Source organism: Vipera berus, assembly GCF_964194415.1.
Source record: "Vipera berus genome assembly, chromosome: 1".
NCBI classification, from domain to species: domain Eukaryota; kingdom Metazoa; phylum Chordata; class Lepidosauria; order Squamata; family Viperidae; genus Vipera; species Vipera berus.
The window spans coordinates 326,807,894-326,833,181 of NC_138202.1; the positions used below are offsets into that span (position 1 = coordinate 326,807,894).

At 36.1% G+C, this 25,288-nt stretch overlaps 1 protein-coding gene across 2 annotated transcripts in view; it reads right to left on the reverse strand.

The window, feature by feature from the left end:
* PSME4 (proteasome activator subunit 4) overlaps window positions 1-25,288 on the reverse strand; it is a 98,211-nt gene that overhangs the window by 39,294 nt on the left and 33,629 nt on the right. For both annotated transcript variants that reach the window (XM_081313373.1, XM_081313372.1), the window contains 17 exons: window positions 24,711-24,897; window positions 23,339-23,428; window positions 22,905-22,969; window positions 22,020-22,170; window positions 19,248-19,346; window positions 18,916-18,985; window positions 17,332-17,399; window positions 15,197-15,412; window positions 12,841-12,998; window positions 7,085-7,180; window positions 6,545-6,600; window positions 4,943-4,999; window positions 4,455-4,510; window positions 4,267-4,365; window positions 4,054-4,116; window positions 3,848-3,943; window positions 2,339-2,470 (listed from right to left, as the gene is read on the reverse strand). In XM_081313373.1, the coding sequence (XP_081169499.1) occupies window positions 2,339-2,470; window positions 3,848-3,943; window positions 4,054-4,116; window positions 4,267-4,365; window positions 4,455-4,510; window positions 4,943-4,999; window positions 6,545-6,600; window positions 7,085-7,180; window positions 12,841-12,998; window positions 15,197-15,412; window positions 17,332-17,399; window positions 18,916-18,985; window positions 19,248-19,346; window positions 22,020-22,170; window positions 22,905-22,969; window positions 23,339-23,428; window positions 24,711-24,897 (1,759 nt within the window). The remainder of the gene's footprint in view (window positions 1-2,338; window positions 2,471-3,847; window positions 3,944-4,053; window positions 4,117-4,266; window positions 4,366-4,454; window positions 4,511-4,942; window positions 5,000-6,544; window positions 6,601-7,084; window positions 7,181-12,840; window positions 12,999-15,196; window positions 15,413-17,331; window positions 17,400-18,915; window positions 18,986-19,247; window positions 19,347-22,019; window positions 22,171-22,904; window positions 22,970-23,338; window positions 23,429-24,710; window positions 24,898-25,288) is intronic.

The following is a 25,288-nucleotide window of genomic DNA, read 5'->3' on the forward strand; positions in this document are numbered from 1 at the left end:
GTAGTCTTTTGTCTCTTTGTTTATAATAATAGTCTGTGAAACATAAAATGAAGTTATTTCTATAGTGGTTCTACTCAGGACTGGCCATTAATGCCCACAACCTAAGGGCTTCACATACCATATCTTAAAATCAACCCATCAGAGAACCATTTCCCACAATACTATATACAGAGGTTGCAAAAAAGTTGTTGAATATTCTTTTAAGCTTTATTGCTTTTTAATAGGGCTATAATTTATTCCTAAATAAAAGGATGAAAAGGAAGGAAATACTTGTAATTTCACTTTTCTCAAACTTACAAGTCTCTAAGTAATACAAAGTCAGGAAATTTCACATTTCTTAAACTTACAAGCTTCTAAGTAATACAGTCAAAACACCCTATGAATTAAAGAATAAACATATAAAATCTAAAATTTTCAATTACTACATTCTTTAAGCAAGTAATCAAGCACGTCAGCCTACTGACTTAACAACTAACAACAAAAGCAGATCTATTTTATGGTATTTTAGAACAGAGATTTTCAATACTTGCATGTGCCAGAATTTTCATTAGCTCCAGCAAGAGTGTCTGCTGCTTCTCTCTCCCAAACAGTATGTTTCTTTTTAACTGCTAAAATCTCACATATTGCCAGTTTTTAAAAGATCACAATAATTTTGTAAAATCTCACAGAATGTTATGAAGATAATGATGTGTTTCCAGGCATGGGGTTTGATTTGCAGCAGATTGAGGTTTTTCATCATGGTTGTTATTATATGTATTCTGGTTTATGTATTAGTATTGTGATTTAAATTGTTGGTCTGCCAAACCCAATGAGGTAAGATGGATGCCATATGAATCACACTGACAAATAACATGATAATAACTGAAAACCTCAGATGATACCACTCTAATGGCAGAAAGTGAAGAAGAACTAAAGAGCCTCTTGTTTCAGGTGAAGAAGGAGAGTGCAAAAGTTGGGTTGAAACTTAACATTAAGAAAACCAAGATCATGGCATCCTGCCCTCTCAATTCCTGGCAAATAGAAGGGGAAGAAATGGAGGTAGTGACAGATTTTATTTTCCTGGGCTCCAGGTTCACTGCAAATGGGGACTGTAGCCAAGAAATTAAAAGACGCTTGCTCCTAGGGAGGAAATATAGTGCATATAGTCAAGGCTATGGTCTTCCCAGTTGCAATGTATGGCAGTGAAAGTTGGACCATAAGAAAGGCTGAGCGCCAAAGAATTGAGGCCTTTGAACTATGATGCTGGAGAAGACTCCTGCGAGTCCCTTGGACTGCAAGGCGATCAAACCGGTCAGTCCTAGAGGAGATCAACCCTGACTGCTCTTTAGAAGGCCAGATCCTGAAGTTGAAACTCAAATACTTTGGCCACCTAATGAGAAGGAAGGACTCACTGGAGAAGAGCCTAATGCTGGGAAAGATTGAGGGCAATAGAAGAAGAGGACGACAGATAATGAGGTGGCTGGATGGAGTCACTGAAGCAGTAGGTGTGACCTTAAATGGACTCCAGAAGATGGTAGAGGACAGGAAGGCTTGGAGGAACGTTGTCCATGGGGTCGCGATGGGTCGGACATGACTTCGCATCTAACAACAGCAACAACTGAAAGCCAAAAAAACTTATTTTGCTTCATAAAGCTGTCCAGAGTCAGTGTTTCAACTGCCAATAAAATATGTCAAATAAAAACAAATCACCCAATCACCCGTACTGTATTAAAAGTATTAAAATTTACACTTTCAAAATCTTTTAGAAACTTATCAGAAGAATTGAGAAGGAAACAAGTATTAGATCTACTAATCTTAATATCTGTTTTTCATATAATCATCATCATCCTGTTATTTACATAATATATAACATTGAAAGTTAAATTTTATCACTTATTTAAGGTCTCCTGAATCAGCAGTGGTAACTGTTTCCTGACCAGACAACTGCAGATGTTATTGGAAGGAGAGGACTTTAATTTTAAAACCTTTTTTCTCTTGTAAGGCTATTGTGAAGCAAGGGTGCTATGGGGCCTCTAGGAAATAAACCCTATTCCTATTTCCACCCAAAGTCTGAAAAGCAACCTGAAATCACACCACCAAAATCTTGACTGCAAAATGCTGGATTCAAGCATCATTCTGTCACAAAGTGAGGAAGGAGAGATTATCATCCACAGACCTCCCGATCCCTTTTGCACTCTCACTTTGAGAGGCATAAATATTACCACACCCAAAATAGGTCATTTGGGCAGTGAATTTTGCCAATTTATTTTGGAACTCTAAGGGGATAAAAATAGTCTCTTTGGCTGGAGATTACACCTCCCCCATCAATGGCCTTAAAGAAAATTAATAAATTCCTTACTTTAAATTGTTGCTGGGTGACACTGTACCCATCTGGCCTCAAAAACTCCAAAACCAAAGGAATGATGTCTCTGCAACAAAAGTTGTAAGTCCCCAGAGCTGTGAAAAAGGCTTGTTGAGCTTTGTTCCTGACCTAGGGTAAAAATACCATAGAAATTTGTACAAAAGCTAAACAGAGGACAAATAAGCTTTACTTTATATGGTGATTGGTTCTAAACAGTCTTATAATCTAGATATGCATTGTATATAATTTTCTTATAAGGCACCAAAACAACTTTTGTGAAATATGTTAAGAAATTAAGAATCTTGTTCTGCATCTGCTTGTTTTTTGGTCTGATTCCTAGTATTAGAAGGAATACATTCTGCATGGAACTCAATTATGAGGCAACTCTAAATTGCAAATCACCTGGACAGAGCTTAAGAATTTTATTGGCTTGCTTCTGTGAGTAGAAACCCACAACTGATGAGCAGAAAATGAATTCTAAAAAATATGTGTTGCTGCTGCAGATTAGAGCTATGTTAGTTGGTCCACAGACCTCTCTACCCAGCTTTTTCTAAACTATTCAAGTCAGTACTGTCTTATCTCCACAGAGATAAGTGGCGCAGTGGTTAGAATGCAGTATTGCATGCTAATTCTGCCCACAGCCTGGAGTTTGATCCTGACAGGGCTCAAGGATGACTCAGACTTCCATCCTTTGGAGGTCAGTAAAATGAGGACCCAGATTGTTGGGGGCAATGTGCTGATGTTGTAAACAGCTCAAAGAGTGCTGTACAGTATATAATAAGTCTTATTGCTATTACTATTAACCCTTCCAGGCACCCACCCAGTGGCAGTTAGAAGTATAGCTGCTGCATAGGCTGAAAGTAATTACATGGCAGGATATTGTGAGGCACTGTGGCATAACCAAATGCCATTGAGGAAATGTTAACAAGCTCTTAAAATAAAGATGTACAGGTAGTCCTCAACTTAAAACCACAACCGAGCCCCAAATTTCTGTTGTTAAGCAAAACATTTGTTAAGTGAATTTTGCCTCACTTTACAACCTACCTTGCTACAGTTGCTAAGTGAATCACTGCAGTTGTTAAGTTACTAATGGGATTGTTAAGTGAATTGGGCTTCCCCATTGACTTTGCTTGTAAGAAGGTCACAAAAAGTGACCCTGGGACACTGTAACCATTATAAATATGAACCAGTTGCCAAGCATCCAAATTTTGATGATGTGACCATGGGGATGTCTCAATGGTCATAAGTGTGAAAAACAGTCACAAGTCACTTTTTTCAGTACTGTTGTAACTTTGAATTGTCACTAAATGAACTTGTAATCCTTGTAAGTCAAGGATTACCTATGCAGGATAACATCCCAAAGATTAAAGCCGACACAGAAAGAGTTCTCCGAAATTTCAAATGAACTATGCAATAGCACTCCATTCCTTGCAAATATCTTTTTCAAAACTCAGCTCTGCAATTAATATTCTGCTTGTATGAAATGAGAGGGGGCATATGGCTTACCTGGCCATATGAACTTGTAGATAAACGAAGAAGGTCCCTGATCAAGTTCTGATGTACTTTTTTATATTCACAGCCTTCAACAGTGAGCGTTCTGAGCTAAAGAAAAAGGAACAAATTAGATTTTTTTAATTTTATAAATGAAAGTTATAGATACTACAGACTCAGAGGCAGCCCACATACAGTGGTTAAAAAAGATATATATTTACCTCATGCTGCAACATGACTCTGTCAATGAGCAGTGCTCTAATATGCTGTTTCTTGCCTTGAAGCTGTAAATAAGAAAATCAATTATTTTTATGTGGAAAAACTTTATTCAGAGCTACCTGTGATTCCTTTTATTTCATTAACTATGAACATTAACTCCCCCTAGATTCCTTAAAGTCTTAATCATGTAAATATATTACATAATAAATACGAACCCTATTCTCCATTGATTTCTTCACCAAGTTAAAACTTTTCCACCGTGAATCAAATTCATGCTTATGTGAACCTTGAAAATGTAAGAGGTCCCCAATGATCTGTAAAATAAGAATTTGAGTTTTACAAAAAAAAAAGCCATCCATCCAACTTAATGTTTTAGAAATCACACTAGAAATGGCAACTATACCTTAATGATTAGGAACAAAGACTTAGTATCATCCTCCGAGTTGTCAAGTACAAAGTCTATCACAATAAAGAAAAAAATAGTTAAATAAAGCAATACAAATTAATTGTTTGTAGTTAAAGCACTCTTGTCATATTGATGGAAAACTGCCAAGGAACAATAATACACTTTCTTACTGTTTTTAGTAGGAAAAAAGGACAGTCTTCAGCTTTCATGCACCACATAAAAAAATCTAGTCTCCCAACCCAAAATGAAAGACTCTAGGAAGCTCCATCCATTGTCCCACATTCCATCTTACCAACTGTGACCTGAGATCCATTAAAAAAAATATTTAATCTCAAGACATAAAAATCAAACACCCTTCATTCACTTAAAGTGAAGAAGAAAGTACTTTGCTTCATATCTGATTTACCATCTGATTTGTATAAATCTTTTGAACTACTCTACAAATTCAGTGAAAATGAGAGCAAATGAACTAAAAGAACACTTACGTAGGAGTTTTCTTGTCACTTTGCAGATTCTTTCCCTGTAATTCTCTTTCGACAAATCTAAACAAGTAAGACCATTCATTATCTATAAAGTTTATAAATTACAGTGTGTAGCAAGGAATGTCAAAAGGTGCAGAAACATTAAAAATAAAAACAAAGGAATAGGTTTCTCTCCAGTATAGCTGTGCAAATATGTGAAAAGATTTGCATGGACCATACACACATATAACTGCATACTTAAGATATGCATGCACCCATAAGGTTTGTATATAATCCAAAACATCCTTGTTTTATTTCAGAGATAAGTTTGAGGGTTTTGCACAGTATCTTAGCTGTTCTTATTTCTGCACTCTTCTGGACAAAGAGCTCTGATGTTATTCCTAGAATCTGTTGGAGATACTCTCCCACCTTAGGAGTCATACTCTCAAGTACTCCTTACCATCACTGGGAACACCTTGGTCTTTACTTTACATGCCCTCTCTAGTTCCCCTTTCAAGTCCTGGTAGTTCTCCAGCTTTTCATTATTGCTCATCCTGATGTTGCAATCACTGAGCACTGCCAGATCTATCACTACTGCTGTCTTCTGTCCTTGCCTAGGACCATGAAGTCTGGTTGATTGGCTAGTATCTGCCTGTCTGTCTGGATCAGGAAGTCCCACAGGATTTTAGCCTTCTTATTCTCCACAACCTTCTCTGGAATCTTCCATCAGGACTTGGGAAGGTCTAGCCCATATACTTTACAGATGTTCCTGTGCACAATGCCAGCCACTTGGTCGTGCTGTTCAGTGTATTCTGTTCCTGCCTGCATCTTACACCTTGGCACTACATGTTGTACTGTCTCTTGAGGCCTCTGTGCATAGTCTGCACTGTGGGTCTTGCCTAATATGATAGACTCCTGCTTCTATGGATCTAGTGCTTAGTGCCTGTTTTTGTGCAACCATGATCATTGCCACAGTGTTGTCTTTTAGATTAGCCCTTTTTAGTCACTAGTAGTATTTCCCATTGCATGTCACCTCAGCTATCTATCTGTCAGTGGAACATCCTGTGCACAGTACTATCTTGCCGTGGCACTTCCTCTGCTTGAACTTTCTCCCATGTCTGTTGCTGCTGCCTCAGGCATTCTCTCAGTAGGTCATCTTTGGGTGCCATTTTACTGATGTACTCCTAGATGTTCTGTTTTGTACAGGGCAGGAACGTTGACACTCATAGGACCCTGTCCAGTCTCTTCCAGGCTAGTCCCTGGGTATTGGACTTGGGGTGGAAACCTCTGCACATTGTAAGGAACTTCTTCATGTTGACAGCTTTCATGTCCTGCTTTGGCCAGCTCATATACAGTATATATTTTCCATATTTTACCTTTAGCTTTTATTGATTTTATTATATTGAATTTCATTGTTGATTGTTGTTAGCTGCCCAGAGTTGTTGAGTCTGGTAGCATGCAATATTAAACTCAGCAAAATTATGAAATTATTATCATTTCCCCTTAAAGATTCACAGAAAAACATCAATAAGAAGTTAGTTACTTTCTTTCAATAATAGATTGGCGTTGTCATGAATTAAGTAACAGCAAATTTTTTCCACCATTTATGCTATGGCATTAACTTACCATATTCAACACCGGTATAAAGTTTGATCTCTTCCAATGACACTAGACTTGGAACCCTGCACGATATATAATACATATATATTCTTTAAACAGAAATCTTGATGCAGTGAATTTAATTTCATAAAACAGCAATTACTGTTACAATTCCTAAAGATTAAGAGTTATAATTTGATATCTTTTAATTTCTATTTTTTTCTACATTTTGAGGAAAATGAAGACAGAATTTCAAAAACAATGAAGCTGTATAACTTCTTGATTACTATTGTACTTAGGATTGCTAACAAGTGATGTTGTGTGGGCTTTAAAATTATAAGCAGAACCAAACCTGATTTATTACTTGGATGGGAGACCATCAGGGAATTTCAAGGTCATTGGAAAGTAAAACAAAACCCAGCTAATTTATGGTTTTTATTAGGTACAATATCAGATGAATAACTCTCAATGCATATTTTAAGAATCCTAAGTGAGGCACAAAACAATTTCTGATGTTTTTATCTAAATAGTCCCATTTATAATCTACATAAAGCAAATTTTACTTACATGTGAGCCACTTTTTCTCCTTTCAGAGGTGGCAACATGTTTCCAGATCCAGTAAGGCAATTGTGTACTATAGTAAGACACTGCTGAACATCATCTCTGAAAATAAATGTTAAATATGCTTAGGTGAAATATTTTTTACTTTATTAAAAAGCATTCAAAAGAACTTTTAAAACTGACCTCCATAACAATATTAGAAAGAAATCCTATTAAGTAGTCATGCTGAATAATTTTATCTGGCAGTTCAAACAAGCCACTATTTCAGAGGCCAAATCATTAAATAGTCATATAATGCTTTTGCCAGCAGTTAATTAAATAAAAACAATCAAACCTATTTGATTGACTGATTGCACTGAATAATAAACAATTATCTGTCTGTCTATATTATACTATCACCTCTGGAAATTCTGAGCATCGTAAAAAACTTTTTTTCCTGCTTGAGCAGGGAGTTGTACTATAAGAGCTCCAAGGTCCCTTCCAACTCTGTTATTCTGTTAAAACTGACATCTATAAATAAGATTAAAAGTAATAAAAATTACAATATAAAATTTAAAGTACGCCTACATAATTAGATAAATACTCCAAAGCCATAGGGGAACAATATTAAATTGTCAATCCCTGGAATAGAAAGTTTTAATGGCCTTCCTAAAAAGCAACAGAGTGGGAATAATTTGAATTTCCAGGGGAATGCTTTTTGGCAGAAGGGTAGTAATTCAGAATGTTAATTTCCGTGAACCCTGCTTATGACATTTATTTATTTATTTATTTATTTATTTGTTTTTATAAACCGCCCTTCTCCCGAGGGACTCGGGGCGGTGTACAGAGTAAGGTAGGTATACAGATTGAAAAAAAGGTTATAGAGAAACCATGCACTACCATAGGTAAAGGTAAAGGTTCCCCCGCACGTGCGTGCTAGTCGTTTCCGACTCTAGGGGCCGGTGCTCATCTCTGTTTCAAAGCCAAAGAGCCAGCGCTTGTCCGAGGACGTCTCCGTGGTCACGTGGCCGGCATGACTAGACGCCAAAGGCGCACGGAGCGCTGTTACCTTCCCACCAGAGTGGTCCCTATTTTTCTACTTGCATTTTTACGTGCTTTCGAACTGCTAGGTTGGCAGAAGCTGGGACGAGTAACAGGCGCTCACTCTGTTACGCGGCACTCGGGATTCGACCCGCCAAACTGCCGACCATCTGATCGACAGGCTCAGCGTCCTAACCCACTGAGCCACCGCGTCCCTATATGCACTACCATATCTAATTGGAAAGACAAAAACAATTGGGAATAGGCAGTCCCTGTTCTGTACCAGCCTGCTACCGGCCCTGCAAAAAAGGCAACCCCTTTATAAACGGCAAGAGGCTGGAATGACGTCTGCCAAATTTATTACTACAAAAAACAAACAAGACACATACCAAGATACAGGAGCTTTGAAACACTATCTGAGCGGTTGCTTTCAGCAAACCAGCCCTCCCCAAACAAGTCCTTTATAAAGAGTTCAGGGCGTGGCTTCTCTCTCCCTCCTTCCGAGAAGCCCCATTGCCTTCCTCTGCTTACTCCTACTTGACTGCCTCCTGCGTCGGGCGTCCTTGAACAGGGCCAGCTGTGGGTCATCTTCATCCACACTGTCAGGCTCACACAGCTGGGTCTCCATGGTGACCAAGTGGGAGGGGCCTGCCTGAGGGCTATCATCAGCAAGGTCTTCAACACCCCCCTCCTCCCCCTCATCTGAGTCATCCGACCCAACTGCCGAACCCACAGGCTGACCCTGAGTCACAACAGTCCCATAGGATTCTGACCCTATGCTCATGTTTGACTTCATCCAATGTCTTCAGTAAATGTCAAATTCAAGTAGAAGAAAGACTGAGTCTTGTGATGCCATAAAATGGAGGAACATACAGTAGTGGCCAAAATTGTGGAAACCGTTTGTGAAAAATGTACGTTTGAGGTTTGATGGCTAATAACACCACTTTTTTGGAGTAGTACCATAAAATTATATATCAATGGAAAGATAATTTAATCAAGAATGAAATGCAATAACTATTAGGAAGGATTTGCTATTAGAATAGGAGTTATAAAGAAGAAAAGTGAAACACGTAGAAAAAAAGATATACAAAAATTATCACCATAGAAAAAATGAGATATACAAAAATTATCACTATGTCAGTTAATACTTAGCTGGGTAACCTTTAGCATGAATTACACCCTTACAACGTCTTCCCATGGAGTGAACCAAGTCCTTTAGTTCTGCAGCTGTTATAATGTGAAACCAAGATTGAATGATTGCTTCTATTAACTGGGTTTTATTGCTGGATCGCTTCTGACTAACAAGTTTCTTTAGTCAGCTTCATGGATTTTTAATTGGGTTAAGGTCTGGGCTATTCCCAGGCCATTCCAGCAGTGGAATATGATTCTCTTGAAACCACTTTTTGCACACAGCAGCAACACAACATGGAGCTGAATCCTGCTGAAATATAAATGCTTCATTGTCTTGGAAAAAGATCATGTGCGGAAGGCTTCAGTTTCGGCTCAAGTATTTCATTAATGTATTTTTGGCCATTTATATTCCCATTAATCACACAAATTCTGCCCACACCTTTTGATGTCATACAACCCCAGATCATAACACTGACTGGATGTTTCTCGGTACATGCAATGCAATCAGGATGCAAATCTTCTCCTATTCTTCTCCTTACATATTTTATGTCATCACTACCAAACAGAGATCTTGGTCTCATCACTCCAAATAATAATGTCCCATTGTTCCTCTGTCCAGGTAACATGGTTTTTAGCCCAGTTTAGTCTTTTCAACCTTTGTTTGAGAGATAAAAAATGGCTTTTTTTGTGGAATTCTAGATTTTAGGCCAAATTCCTTCAATCTGCGCCAAACAGTCCTTGCACTCAACTTCACATTGCATTGTGCCATTTCATCTTGTATACACCCAGATGATTTTCTTCTGTAGGCAGTCTCTTAATTCTTCTTTAATCACTTGCTGTTGTGCATCTTTTCCTGCCTTTACCAGTGTGGTTTTGTAGTGACTGAGTCTCCTTATACTTCTTCAAAAACTTAGAAATGCCACCTTTGGTTACGTTTCCACCAATTTTTCTTCTAATTTCTTTATAACTGTAGCCTTGTTCACTTAATAATACTATTTTACATTGTTTTCTGGGTGACCAGTCAACTCTTTGCACCATTACTTTAATTTTATTACGTTTTACAAGCTCACTAAATGAAAAGAACACACAAAAAAACCAACCAACTTGATAGCAATCACAAAACACACTGACCAATGTCCTCCTCTCAGCTTCAATACACGACATCAATAACTGAATCGTACTGTGATCTGATTGGCTCATTGCCAAAACAAGATGATACCTGATTGGTTCTCTAAACACTCATGCTCATTGGCTACAATCAGATGAAGGAAAGCTACCTGATATCAACCTAAGCAAGTTGTGCTTCCTTTTTCTGGTTATTTGGCTATAACATTTCATAGAATACAGATAATTGAACAAACCTTGTTGCATTACATTCTTGATTAAATTATCTTTCCATTAACATATAATTCTATGGTACTACTCCAAACAAAAGTGGTGTTATTAGCCATCAAACCTCAAATGTACACTTTTCCCAAAAAGTTTCCACAGATTTGGCCACTTCTCTAAGACACAATAGCACCTCTAAAGCACAGTTGTTAAGTGAATCTAGCTTCCCCATTGACTTTGCTTGTCAGAAAGTTGCAAAAGGTGATCACTGATATTGCACTTGGCATAAATATGAGTCAGTTGCCAATGTCTGAATTTTGATCATGTAACCATGGGGATGTTGCAACAGTTGTGTGAAAAATAAGTCACTTTTTCAGTGCCTTTGTAACTTTAAATGGTCACTAAATGTACTGTTGGTAAATTGAGGATTACGTGTAATATATTTTTCCCAGATTCTATGCAATTCAGCTCCACCACATTCCCATAAACCTTTCCCTCAAAAAGGAAGATGGTTGAAGATTGGCCAATAATTATCCACAATTTCCAGGTCAAGTAGTTTTCTGAAAAGGGGCTATACCACCATGTATTTCAAGTCAGTAGGGATCAACCTCTCTCTCAAGAATATATCTAATAAGTCCCTGCCTCAAATCCTAGCACCTTCCTGGAAGTTTTTATCAACCAGGAATGGCATGAATCCACAGCACAACCTCACAAAAAATCCTGTCCACTTCTTCAGGACTCATCCCAGATACGGTAACTTTGTAAAATGTAGTTTTAGCCATCTCATCAGGTCCAGCAATCCTTCAAATGCCTCAAAAAATTCCTCATAATAACCAAAGAAATATTCTAGCTCATCCTTTGGCTAATAAGGCCTGTCATTATAAAAATGTTCTCTGGCCAGCAATCCAGGATTTCAATAAAAATTAAGAAATACCATTCTTTCATAACTCTTATTGCTACTGTAGAGGCTCAAAATGAGGTATTATCTGTATTTGGTCTGATGGCTAAAACTACGTTCCTTATGTTACAGAATTAACAGGTTTATTGTATAGACTAATATGTAGTATCCTGTAATATGTTAAAATATCTTTTAAAATAAAATGAAGAAATACTACCTATAAAAAAAGGAATATCTCAATTGTATTATTTAGTAGGATAGGGAATGTTACTAGAAAAAACATAAACCTAATGATTTCATATCAATATGGTCATTAACTGAAAAATCAAATGATTGTGCTGACTAACAATATCAGTTTTGGCAGTTCTAGTTGTGGTTGTTAGGCAAATTATGTGCAGTCATTAGGTGCAATGTTATGTAATCCCCATTTGCACTTTCCTGATGGTTTCCCCACTGACTTTGCTCGTCGGAAGCCAGCAATGAAGGTCACAAATGGCAGTCACATGATTGTGGGGTGCTGCAATGTTTGCAATTGCAAGCCAGTTACCACGTGCCTAAATTACAATCATATGACCATGGGATGCTGCAGTAGCCACAACTTCCAAGGACTGGCTGTAAGTTACCACTGTAATTTTCAAACAGTCACTGAACAAACCTTAACCAAGGATTAATTGAATGAAAATTATACTATAACATTAACTAGTAATTATTATTTCTATTATTAAACATATTCCTATGTAACCATAATCAAAATGAGCCTCAGCAGCTCACACTAAATATATGTGTTTTAACTTTTTCTTTCCGTTCACACTGTTGTGATTTATTGTTAACTATCTATTATTCACACCAGACATCCCAAGAATATTGCTACACTGAAACAGTTTTGTGAAGAGGAGTGGTCCAAAATTACTCCAGATCGTTGTGCAGGTCTGATCTGCAACTACAGGAAACGTTTGGTTGAGGTTATTGCTGCCAAAGGAGGGTCAACCAGTTATTAAGTCCAAAGGTAAAATATTTTTGATATTTTAACTGCAATAGTTTTTTTTGAATTGTAGGCTGCCCAGAGTCATTGATTGAGATGGGCAGCTATAGAAATTAGACAAACAAACCAATCATAAGTTACTCTCTTTCTCAGTCCCAGGAAGCTATCTATTATTGAATAGCATCTACGGTATATCAGAAAATAAACAGAAAACCATAAAATAAAGCAAATCTTTCTGATAATGCTTTCTTCATATACAAATATTCTAAATAAATAAACAGATATGTAATGTACTCCTGATTCCTCTACTTGAGTAAATCTCATCAGTTTACCCAGGAATTTAGTTATATTCATTTACTTAAACTTGAAAAAACAATTCAGTCAGTAATGAATCTATCTAACCTGGACATTTCAAGATTTCCATCTGAATACCGCTCCAGTTTGTCAAGCTCCGGCTGGAGAAAAGTATCCAACAATTCAAAAGAAAAAGCAATTTCTTCGGCTGAAGGAACATGCCACTGAATATCAAGTTTCTGTAGATCACCAGGTTTACCCCAATCCTGTAAAAAACAAGGGTGTGCATTCTGCCTTTAGTGAAATTAGAAAATAATTATAAGTCACAACATTTAACAATGGATATTTTTATTATTCCAGACAAAAGGATCTTAAAACACTTGACTTGGTAAGAGATGAATTAAAAGAACGTTAACACTCAGTTAACAGTAACCTATTCAGGTTACCAGTTAGACTTTTTTTTTAAAGTGTTAAATTTATGTTTTGTTTTGTTTTTACAAACACTTCTTTTTTTTAATTTAGATTGAAATGTTATTGTATAAAAAGCAAAAAAATGATTTCATAAAATCAAAACATTTTTTAAATAAAGCTAGAGAAGTTCCAAAGATATAACTATACAAAGGACAGAAAGAGTTTCATGATAGAGAGAGCCGCTTACAAAAGCCCTCTTCAAATTCATTAAGCAAAAGAAGGCACATAAATTCAGATGGAGTGGGTGGAGAATCATATGTTAAACACACTGGTTGCATTCCACTCATTGCTTTTGAAGTCAAGACCAGCACTTTTAGTTGTGCTTGGAAAAGTAATCAGAGTAACATAGTTCTTCAAGTAGGCCACAAAAAAGGTAGCTATAAATAGCAACCGTAAAACTTGATAGATGGTACTCTATGTACCAATTTCAAGGAGTTTATCCAAAATGATATGCAAACAACAGGATTTTAAATTCATGTTTTCTAATCTAGTCTTCTCTTCTATAGAAACCTGAACTTGGACTTTCTCCTGCCTCAGGCAATCTGTTCCAAAAAATAGAATATGTCCATTTCTTCATTAGTCAGTATTCTGAGTATTTTTCTTTACTTACATGATACATACCATAAAATTTAGCATATTAATTCTTGCATAACAGTACTATTTGGCAAAATCCATTTTTATGATGTACAATATGAATTATTTGGATTTTTAAAACTATATTTTCTGATCGTATCTAATGAATTCCTCTCATTGAAAACAGTTTCCTTTCTTTGTTTGAATTTCCAAATAAAGTTAAGAACAAGGCAATTTCATTTAAACATTAATGTCAGGCAGGAAAATCAGGTCCACAAGTGAAGGTCCAGTTAAACTGATTTATTGCTACTCATGCCCATGCATGGTTAGCACCTGCTAGGAGTTAGATAAGGGTCAAGAGAATTCAAAGGGGCTGGACTTGGTTCACCTAGGGCTGAGATTCTAGGTTGATCTTTTAATTTCACCTTCAGGTTCTGCTACTTCTTTCTCTACAATTACTTTTTATTACATACTTAATATCAACTTGCCTTTTAATATTTTATATTTTAAACTATAAAAATATAACATGTATTACATATGTCTTTAGCATAATATTTGTTAATTGTATTTGTATATCTATAACTATATAGCAGGGGTGTCAAACTCAAATTTCATTGAGGGCCGCATCAGCATTGCGGTTGCCCTCAGGGGGCCGGGTGGGTATGGCCAGGGTGGGTGGGCGTGGCTAGAGTGCGTATGGCGTACTGGGTGGGCGTGGCCAGCTCTACATCGTTTGCATCAAGGGGGCCTGGGCAGGAGTGGGACAGATCTGAGGGTCTCTGGCAGAAGGAAGGTCTCTGGGCCAGGGCCAAGGCAATAGGGGCCGTTCCCTCACTTTTTCCAGGATGGCTTCGTGGGCCACATGAAACCACTTCGCGGGCTGGATCTGGCCCCCGGGCCTTGTGTTTGACATGTCTGCTATATAGCAACCTGACTAAGACCATTCCTCATGTTACAGAATTAACAGGTTTATTGTATAGACTAATTTATCCTGTAATATGTTAAAATATCTTTTAAAAATAAAATGGAGAAATACTACCTATGAAATAAGGAATATCTCAACTGTATTATTTAGAAGGATAGGGAATGTTACTAGAAAAAACATAAACCTAATGATTTCATGTCATGTTAAGCTAGCCTGTAGTTGTTTAACTATTAACTACAATGTATTTAATTTTGGTTTTCATGACCCATCCCTTCAAGATGGTATCTGCTAGCATCCAAATAAAATAATAATAATAATACATTGATGATAAAATCAACATTACATATTTTTAGTCGTACAGCATCTTTCACTTACACTTTCCATAGCTTTGAGCTGGAAAAATCATTGGGGAAATACAACAGGGTAATTATTTATTACTTTTATTTTGAAAAATGCAGTCAAATTCTCTAGTCCTAAGTAAATTAAAATCCTTGCCTTGATAGCAAAGTATTCAGAAAGAGGCTTGTCAAAACCACCTGGCACACTGCAGTATTCTGTGGGGTAGATAAGCGTAGTAGACCGAAGAAGATGGCGCAGTAGGTTACAAGACAGAATGTAACCCTGCTTACAGGTTAAATGGAGGGTTCGTTGTAGAATCTTCAAAAGCTGCTCCCTGTATGGCAGCAACTTCTTCCCATCCACACGAGTGATCTAACAAAAGTCATAATATCAGAAACAAATACAAACAGAATTTATGTGACTGTATAGTTCAGAAGAGACATTTGATCTATTTTTTCCTTTTAATATGCAACCTATCAGGTTGGCCATCTAATAGGATGGTTTTCTTTTCTAGTTTGCCATCTTTTAAAATTTTATTCACACTTGTCTTATATGTGGCAGGCACTACAGACAAATCCAATCTTCCTGAAGCCCTCTACATATCTCATCATCCAACCCTGAGATCATCCCTAACTGTCAAATACACCAACAGTGGAACAAGATCTTGAAAATAGGAATATAGGTAATCCTTACTTAACAATAGCCTTGTTTAGGGACCATTTTGAAATTATCATAGCTCTGAAAAAATAACTCTAGGACCGGTCCTCACACTTACAACTGCTGCAGCATGCCTGCACTCATGTGATCAAGATTTGGGCACATCACAACCAGCAGCATTTACGACAACTGCAACATCCAGGAGGGACTTGATCATTTGCCAGCTTTACACCTAGCTTCCAACCACAGAGTCAATGGAGAAGCCGGCAGTAAATTCACAAGTCATGATCACATGATGTTTGTTTAACTTAGTGACAAGAGTTGCTGATCCAACTGTGGTTACTAAACGGGTATTATCAATAATTGAACAGCAAAATGAGTGACTCACATTTCTAAAAGAAACATGCCATTATTAACTGAAGGAAATGAAATGGAAAATAAAAGCTTTCTATAAAACATATTTAAATACAGAGAGTTCTAAATTATCTCAGTATCTTGCAATACTGAAAGCTCTGTGGGGTATTAGGAGCTAGGAAGGGAGGGTTAGGAAATCTTAAGGCCCAAACTCAACCTACCAAATCTGACCTACCAAAGAGAAAGAAAAAATAGGAGACACCTAATGAAACCAGTGTGGCTGTATAGAGAGCTAATAAGCTGAGAAAGAAAGCTTAAGTTCATAGAATGGAAAGGGGTGTAGAACAAAAACGGAGCATCAGGGAACAGCTCATATTAATAAGGATAATGTCAAGAAAGCTCAGAATATGCTGAGGCTTGCAATGGATGCAAAAAGTAAGGAAAACTGTTCTTTGGATATGTGCAAAACAGGGAAAATTTAAGGAAGCAGAAGATGGCAAGATGGAAAAAGTGGTCCAACCTGTCAAACGCCAAACCATTGGGAGGGGAAGTGAAAAGAGAAATGAAGATCAAAAAGAAAGAGTGCAAACAAAAGCAGCAATGATGATGAATGGCTTGAAGGCTGAATCCCATGAAGAACAGCTAAAGAAACTATATCTAGCCAAATAAGAGAGGGCGATAAGAATACTCTTCCAATACTTGAAGGACTATTTTCAGGAAAGAGGGTATGGATTTATTTCTCATAATTCCTTAAGTGCAGGACAAAACCCCAAAACATAGATTTTAGGAAAATCCAAAATGGAAATAAAGAAAGAGGAATTTCCTCAACATTAGAGCTATTAAGCAGTGGCATAGCAGTGACATAATCATGGGTGCGCTATCATTGGAGATTTTCAAGCAAACATTGAGCATTTGTTTTAGATGATATCAGGATTCATGTCCTGGAAATGACTGGACTTGAAGAACTCCAAGATCCATTTCAACATTATGATTCTATGAATTAATTCCCAAGTAGAGACACACATACACACTTGAGAACAACACTTCTATTTTTCACTAATAGTTTTAGAACTTCAAGCTGTTATATTTTCTCTCACTGTTCTTCTCTATAGGAGCTTTGCAGGTCATATAATGATTCAGTCTAGCACACAAGTCTAGCTAAGTAGTTTGTGCCTTAAACATGATCCTCATAAGGACATTTCTGTTTGTTATTTTGTATATTAAAGCTAAAACATGAACTAAATATATTGAAAATTAAAGCTAGAATTTCTCATAAATACCTCTGATAAAAGTTGAAGATTCCAGAGGAGTTCTTTATCTAACTCTTCATCATGTAAGACATCATCATCTAAATATGAAATATATTATTCCTCAATGTTACTATGATGCAGCATGCGTAGGTAATAACAAATTTACAATTCTGAAGAGTCTTATTTAGGCTACTCGTGATACAAGCTTTGCTATGAAATGTTTTTATGATTTAATTAGAAAATGCAAAAATAATATAAATGTATAAACACATTATATGCTCATAGGATTCTTGTTATAGGATGACAAACACATAAAATATCTCTGTTTTACTTGTTTCTTATACCTATATCTACATTGTTTACAAACATTTTTTTTCAATTGTTTCCCATTTTGATTTCTGAGAAATCTTATTATTTAAGCAAAAAACATACAAGGAGTTTAGGTGAGATATATGGTTGCTTACAAATGTTTGCAGATAGCTTTGTGCGATTCTCACCAGCAGGTTAGCCCTTCAAATTCATATGTGAAGTGAACATTCTTCAATTGTTACAAGTAATAAACATATGAATAGCTTATTACTTTATATTGCACATTGTCTTTAAAATAATGCTCATTGATATATTTCACTCCTCCTAGATCAGGGGTGCCAAACTGCCGGCCCACAGGCTGGATGTGTCACGCAGAAGCTGCGCCCACCCCATTGCCGGCAATGGCAAAACAGTCCCAATACGTTGCGTGATGTCACGTGACGTCTGGCTAGATGGATCACAGGAGCTCTCCTGTTCTTTTCCAACGTGTGTCATGAAAGAGTAGAAATTTTTAAATCAGAAAATAAGGGCTATTTTACCCATTAATTTCTTGCAAGATGGTAAATGATTCCAATTGTGAAGAAAAAGGAAACTGTTTAAGGTAAGAACAGTACAACAGACAAGTTTGTCCTTTTGAGCCCATTTATGATTGTTTCAAAATCAGCATTCAGGTCTTAAACATAATCTCTCTAACATTCTCTTAATTTCAAAAGACAAGGATGCACTTTGTGCCTTCAGTTGCACGTAGTATACCTAGCCTGTTGCACTGATGTATTATATTAATGTAATATAATGGTGAAAATTGGGAATAGGGATACTACTTAATCATTGAATTAGTAACTGAATGATCTTGTGCCAATCTCTTCTCTTATCCTAATCCATCAAAGGTACTGTGGTATAGTAGTTAGCATGGTGAAATAGGACCAGATTCAAATACATATTGATACATGGAAATTTATTTAGTGGTTTCCGACCAATCTCCATCTCTTGAGAATAAAAACTCTGTCTATTATATATCAGAATATTGTATACACTATCTTTAGCTGTTGGAAGAACATGCTCAGAATGCTAAAAGCTACTTTCAGTTCTATAAATTTTCTTCCAAAAAACTTCTGGGCCTTTGGTAGAATAGCCGGATTGATGCGGTTTGGAGGAAGAGTAGTAAATTCTAGAATTCCGCAAAATATTCCTTCTCCAGACTAGAATATTTTGCACATAAATACAAATAAAATATTTCAAATTTTCAACAGGCAGTATACTCCTACATATATAAACAAATTACAACATTACATCATTGAAACTTACTAAGAGTAAGATGTGTTATAACACTGCAACAATGGGGTACAAAAAGCTTCAAAGACTTCTCTGGACAGCACTGAAATATCAGAAAGAACCAAATAATACCTTATTTTGACAAAATAATGAACATTGCACAGAAAACATACATAACATCTTTTCTACTAATGGCCTTGATTCAGCAAAGGAAAAAATACTAAGAACTAAATAAAGAATATTCTATCTGTGCGGGAGAGGGAGAGAGCTGATGAACTGGCAAAACATTCTAGTCTCAACAAAACAGAGACGTTATTGTTAGATTTTAACTAAGAAGGGAGAGAAGAAGAAAAATAAAGTCTTACTTTCACTGCAGCTCGGCACATATCAGCCACCATTCGACCAGACACTCTTGTCTCAAAAATATTTGAGACAGCAAAATTGAAAACCTTCTCCAAGGCAACCTACACAAAAACAGAAAGAAAATGTGTGCAATGACCAAACCTAAAATATTGAGCCACGGGCAAATTATGAATCCTAATTTAAAGGATATAAATTATGATATTAAACCAGGATTCATCAATACTGCTAATTACATTATTCCTATCTTAGGTTTATGCATGGCTATCACAAGGAAAACATGTTAGAAAAGATAGCATTTAACCATTTTTAAACCAGTGATAGGTAAACATTTTTGGCATGAATTCTATGGGTCATACCCAAGGAACCAGGAAGTATCATTCTGAGACACAGGCAACTCTATGAAAAGAATCATTATGAGGATGAGCTTGAAGGACAAGTTGAGACAGCTACTATTGTATTGCCCTCTATATTGCACAGTGGTATCCATGCCCAAACTGCTGAAATTTCACCACTGAATTGGTTGTAGATTTTGTTAGGATAAAGAGGGACTTCAACTTGCTTCTTCAGTCCAGGTCATAATGGGCCTAGCAGACTACAAGGCCACGTGTTAGATCATTTTTTTCCTATTGGAACTGTGATATGATCTGAGAGTAAGGGACATTAGCATTAATCCCTTGTCATAATCAAATCTGTCATGACCCTATTCAGTCTTTAGAATAAGGTGGCGGCTTCAACTATTTGTCATGATGGCCTCTTCTTATCTGCTGATCAGAAGGTACTCTTTAATATATTGAAACAGCAAAAGAAACACCTGGAACAATGCTGGCAAACTGTGAAGTGCAAATATAACCAAACATTTGGTACAATGCCAATACAATTCTACATTTATCTGTGGATAGTCAACTTTATTTAAGATGTTCTTGTAGGGAAAAATGAGATGGAAGATCAATGATGAGGCTGTTAACATATATTTGTAAAACATCTGAGGGATAAAATCATTCATATTTATATAGAATTGAACATTGGATACAGGCTGGGAAAATCCAACAGAAATGACAGAGATTTGTGAGGTTATCCAGGTTCAACCTGATACTGCTAGATCCCTCAGAGGATTTGATACTATTCATCATGATATACTAGATGATTTCCAAGGATTGGGGATTGATATTAATTGCAGTTGCACATAAACCATCTAGAAACCAAGTTATAAAAAAGTGATAACAATAGCATTTAGACTTATATACCACTTCATAGTGCTTTACAGCCCTCTCTAAGTGGTTTACAGAATTAGCATGTTGCCCCCAATAATCTGAGTCCTCATTTTACCAATTTCAGAAGGATGGAAGGCTGAGTCAACCTTGAGCCAGTCAGAATTGAATATTGATTTAGCTGCATTCTAACCTGTGTGCCACCATGGCTCCAATCTAGTTTGTGGCCTATGAACCAGTCAGGTATGAGGCAACAATTTAAAGGAACCTACTAAGCATCTATTTTCCTGGATTCAGGCTGACTCTGTCCTATCCTTTACTATTTACATCCATTTTTCAAAATATTATGCAGCACATTATATTACTGCATTAATGGACAGGCTAAGATGAAAAAGGATTGGCTTTGAACTGTGCTCTTTTCTATGGCAGAACATAGGCATCGGTTACATTTTAATGAGCTGTTTACAGAGGAACAAAAATACTATACATCAAACTAAGCTTATGGGTAAACACAGAAAATATATTTTACTACTAAACTTTGCCAACTTGCAATCTATATTGAGAAGCAACAATTACACTTGATACAGATAGTCCTTGGTTAACAGTAATAATTAAAACCATGAACTCCATCACTAAGCCATGCGATCTTACAGTGTGATGGCATGTGACTACATGACTTATGACAGCAGTTTCAGAATCCATCATTAGATGAATTCTGCAAAGTCATCAGGCACAAATGACATGTAATCACCATGTGTGTCTTCCTGCTGGCTTCCCCAATTCTACGCTTGTTGGAGGCCGGCAGTGAAGGTTGAAAATCATATGACTATGATATATATATATATAAAAGTTCTACCACTGGTCCAGATATAGATTTTACATTACAAAAGTCAAATGGGCTAGTACTGATTGCAAAAAACAACTGCTTAGATCTAAGGATCCATGTGCATAGCTTTGTGTTCTGCAGGAGATTTTAGCCTTAGTACCAAGTCAGCTATGCTATTTTCCAACTCAGTTCTAAATCTGGGACAACCTTCACAGATTCTGACAAAACTAAAGGTAAAAACTCCTTTTTACTGACATTGGTGACTATACAGATACAGTCACATTATCTTGTTGGCAAAAAAAAAAGAAAAGAAAAGAAAAAGGAAATTGTTTACAACTGTCTTCTTCCAGAATTTTTTTCCTTCCCAGTCTAGCCTACAGCTTTAAGATCTGGCAATCTCCCATCTAAATATTAATCTTACTGAATTTTTCAAGATCAGTCAATGTTGGCTTAGAGACATTTTAAAACAAAACAAAATAAAAGAAAGAAATCTATTAGGCATGCCCAAGTCTTTGGGTTTAACTGAAAAAGTTCTTTGAATCCCAGATCACTATACTTATTTTCACTGTGCAATATTTTTTATACCATGAATGCAGCTTAAATTATATTTATTTGGTCAAACTCCAAACAAGAAGATTAAAATTGGAATTAAAAGAGTTTCAGAAGCTTTGGGTTTATGGAAATTAAGATAGAAAGCAAACAATATGACTTTTATATTCGCTCCCCTTGATGAAAAATACCTTAAATATCTCTTTTGAGCACTGTGTGAGGATTGTGTTAAATGTAGAAGATAGTCCTAATTCCACTAAGCTCTCTAAATGAGTCATCTTTTCTGTTTCAGTCTCCTCTCTTGTTTGCTCCAATGTGCTGCTTTCTATAAGTGCAAAACATCTATACACAAAAACAAAGGTCAAATAACAGAATTAGTAAAACAAGAAACCAGTGCAAGCTATTTTATTGTTTGTATGGGCTGAAGTAAAATATTATTTTTTAATGCTATAAAACTTGCATATGTTCCCTCAATCATTTCTGGCAACAAATTTTGGAAGACCAGAAAAAATTCATTTCTTTAAATTTTCTTTACTGACTCGTAAGCATAGGGACTTGAGGTCTAATAAAAAGTTTGTGAGCTCTTTATTTATTCAATATTTATCATCTTCATCATTATTTTTATTTCATAGACTGAAATTAGTGTTTTAAGTGATTTTCAATCCTCCCACAAAAATTCAAGAAAACAAAATAAATTAGTCAGACTATAAAACTGCACAGAGGAGAAATTGCTTCATTCTTAAGATGTTTAAACACCTCAAATGTGGCCTTTTATATCATAAAGGTGAGAGAGAGGGAAATTAATTGTATTTGGCCATTACAAATAAAAAAAAACAGCCACATGACTATCATTAGATGCTCTAATAAAAATACTGTTGCATATAAACTTTGTTGCAAAGGTATCAAACTACTTATCCACCTCTGTATCAACTTTTGACTCTTATATTTAAATTTTTCCTTCAGAATATCTTTCAAACTAGAAATATAGATTAGTATGAAACACACAACTGCAGTGTGCAAGCCATTACATAGGGTTGTCACATCACCAGCATGCTCTGCTTCCCATTACTACTTGCCTGTCCATAAACTGCAGTACAAAATCTTCAAATTCAGCAGTAGCAGAGCACAGTTCTCTCTCTATCTACAATTTCAAATATAAGAAAAGTTTTTTTTCTACTGCATGTAAATCATGATGTAATTTCCAAATTTTATTTAATTCTTGACACAATTCCTGTATTATTTAAAACATACAAATCTCAGTTTCTGTAAATATTCAAAAAACCAAGGTCAAAATGAAAGGAACATGAATAAAAGCAAAGCAAATTACTAAATTAGTAAATTTAGACAATATAGTTTGTTTCCTTCTAAACTGAAAACCTTAATTTTATAGTTACAAAGTACAAACAGCAAAATATATGTTTTAATATTCTTTTACATTCTAGATACTAATATCAGTACTTGAACATTTTCATAAGCAGTTTAATTTAGGAAATAACTTTTAAACTGATACCTCTGTGAGATCATTTCTCTCTTGTAGCACTGACGAACAATCCACCAAAGGCACCAGAGTAGAAAATGTTGCAAAAAACTGGAATGTGATCTAATAAGCATGCAAAAAAGTTTTAATGTGCAGTAAGTATACATTTTAATATGAAAAGGAACATAAATCACTTCAAATATCTGAAACATTGTATGACAAATCTCTATACATAGGGAAAACTCCTATTTCCACATCTCAGGTACCCAGATTACACCTAGTATAAAACTCAACTGTGTTTAGTTTCTACTATTCATATTTCCATACACACTACAGCAGAGGTTGTCAACCTCTTTAGGGGAACAGAATTTTGAGAAAAAATTATGCTTTCATTATCTGACAGCTGTTGGAAGAAGAGAGTCCCCATTCGGAAAGCATTTGTCACGACAGGCATAGCTTGTTATAAATACACATTTTCCAGAAGGCAAACAAACTGGCAGGTTTTTTTTTAAGACCACAAGATGTAGGGCAAAGGTGATATCTAAACAATTCTGAACCCATGGTTTTATGTCCCATTGTTTATTCCTATCTATAGGCAAACTGTGACCTGGGAACCGAATATAAAACAAGAGAAGGGATTTGTATTCTAACTGCTAACCGTGAATCCACCTTAACAAAGCTTAAATCCAATGAACAGCTCACCAGGCAAAAGATCCCATAGCTAAACATACTAACACTGAAAACCAAAACACATTCACAGCAGGGGGAGGGACAGGGGGCTTCCCTACAATCTCTGCAAGTCACTAGAGTCCCACACAGATGCTAAATTCGTCTACTCTAAATTCCCAGTAAATTCACTATTCTTGTCATCTTACTATTTTCTTTTATTCTGGCAGCTGGGCATACATCAAAATGCTGAAATTTTTAGCCATACAAAATGTTTTAATTGTATCGAAACATTTTTCCCATATAAGGTCCACAGTTATTATTGAAAATAAAAATTCTACTTTATTTTGCAGCATGTCATAGTTTAAAAATGATTTTAAACATCAGCGGTAGCAAAGAAGCCAGACGGTGCTAAAGGAAATGTAAATTATGCTGAGCAAACTCATTCTCAACTATGATTTAGCACAAAGCACAGAAACTGGAAAAGACCATGGTTAGCTTATGTCTTATTTGCTCCTCCTGTTGTACGTTCTACCCCTGCAAATGAAAGGAGGAAGAAATAGGGGCAGCCAAATAGACACTCAAAAAATAAGCAGTGGCTGAAATACGAAAGAAAGAAATTCATGGAAAACTGTAGTCATGTCTTAGGTGACATAAGAGAGATCTGACTGCAACATAACACCCTGTGAAATTATTACACTCAACATGCATTTGCTAAAATCATAATTATTACACTCACCATACATTTGCTAAAATCATTTGGATCCACACCAGGCAATGCTCTCATCAACAGAGGCAACATATGTGTTGGACCTTCAGGAAATGACTTGCCCCCAGATACCAGGCTACGAGCTACACCAATTACACAACTTAATGTAGCTGTGAGCTGATGAGGTTCTGTTAATGTCTCTAGTGCAGGATATGTTCTATGAAAAAAAAATTATAAGATTTTTACCAGTTCTAATGTTTTACTTGCAATTGCTAATAAGATAAGCCAGGCATGGGCTACATTCAGGCCGCTCCAAACCATTTTTCTAACTTTTCCAGTTTTAATATTACATTACTCTGCTTGAAGAAATTCTAACCAATAGTATGTTTTGATGACTCAGCTTTAGGAAATCTAAAAAAAACCCAGAATAAGATAGGATTTCAAATACATTTTCTACTATGCAACATTAAGAAACAACAAAATGAAATTAGCTTGTAGGTCTCTTAAACTTCTGCTGACTCAACAAGCTTTGTGGGATATGTGGAAGACTCCATTCTAAAAAAAGGGAGCAGTTGAAGAAGGAATTTCAGGAGTTTTAAAATATAAAA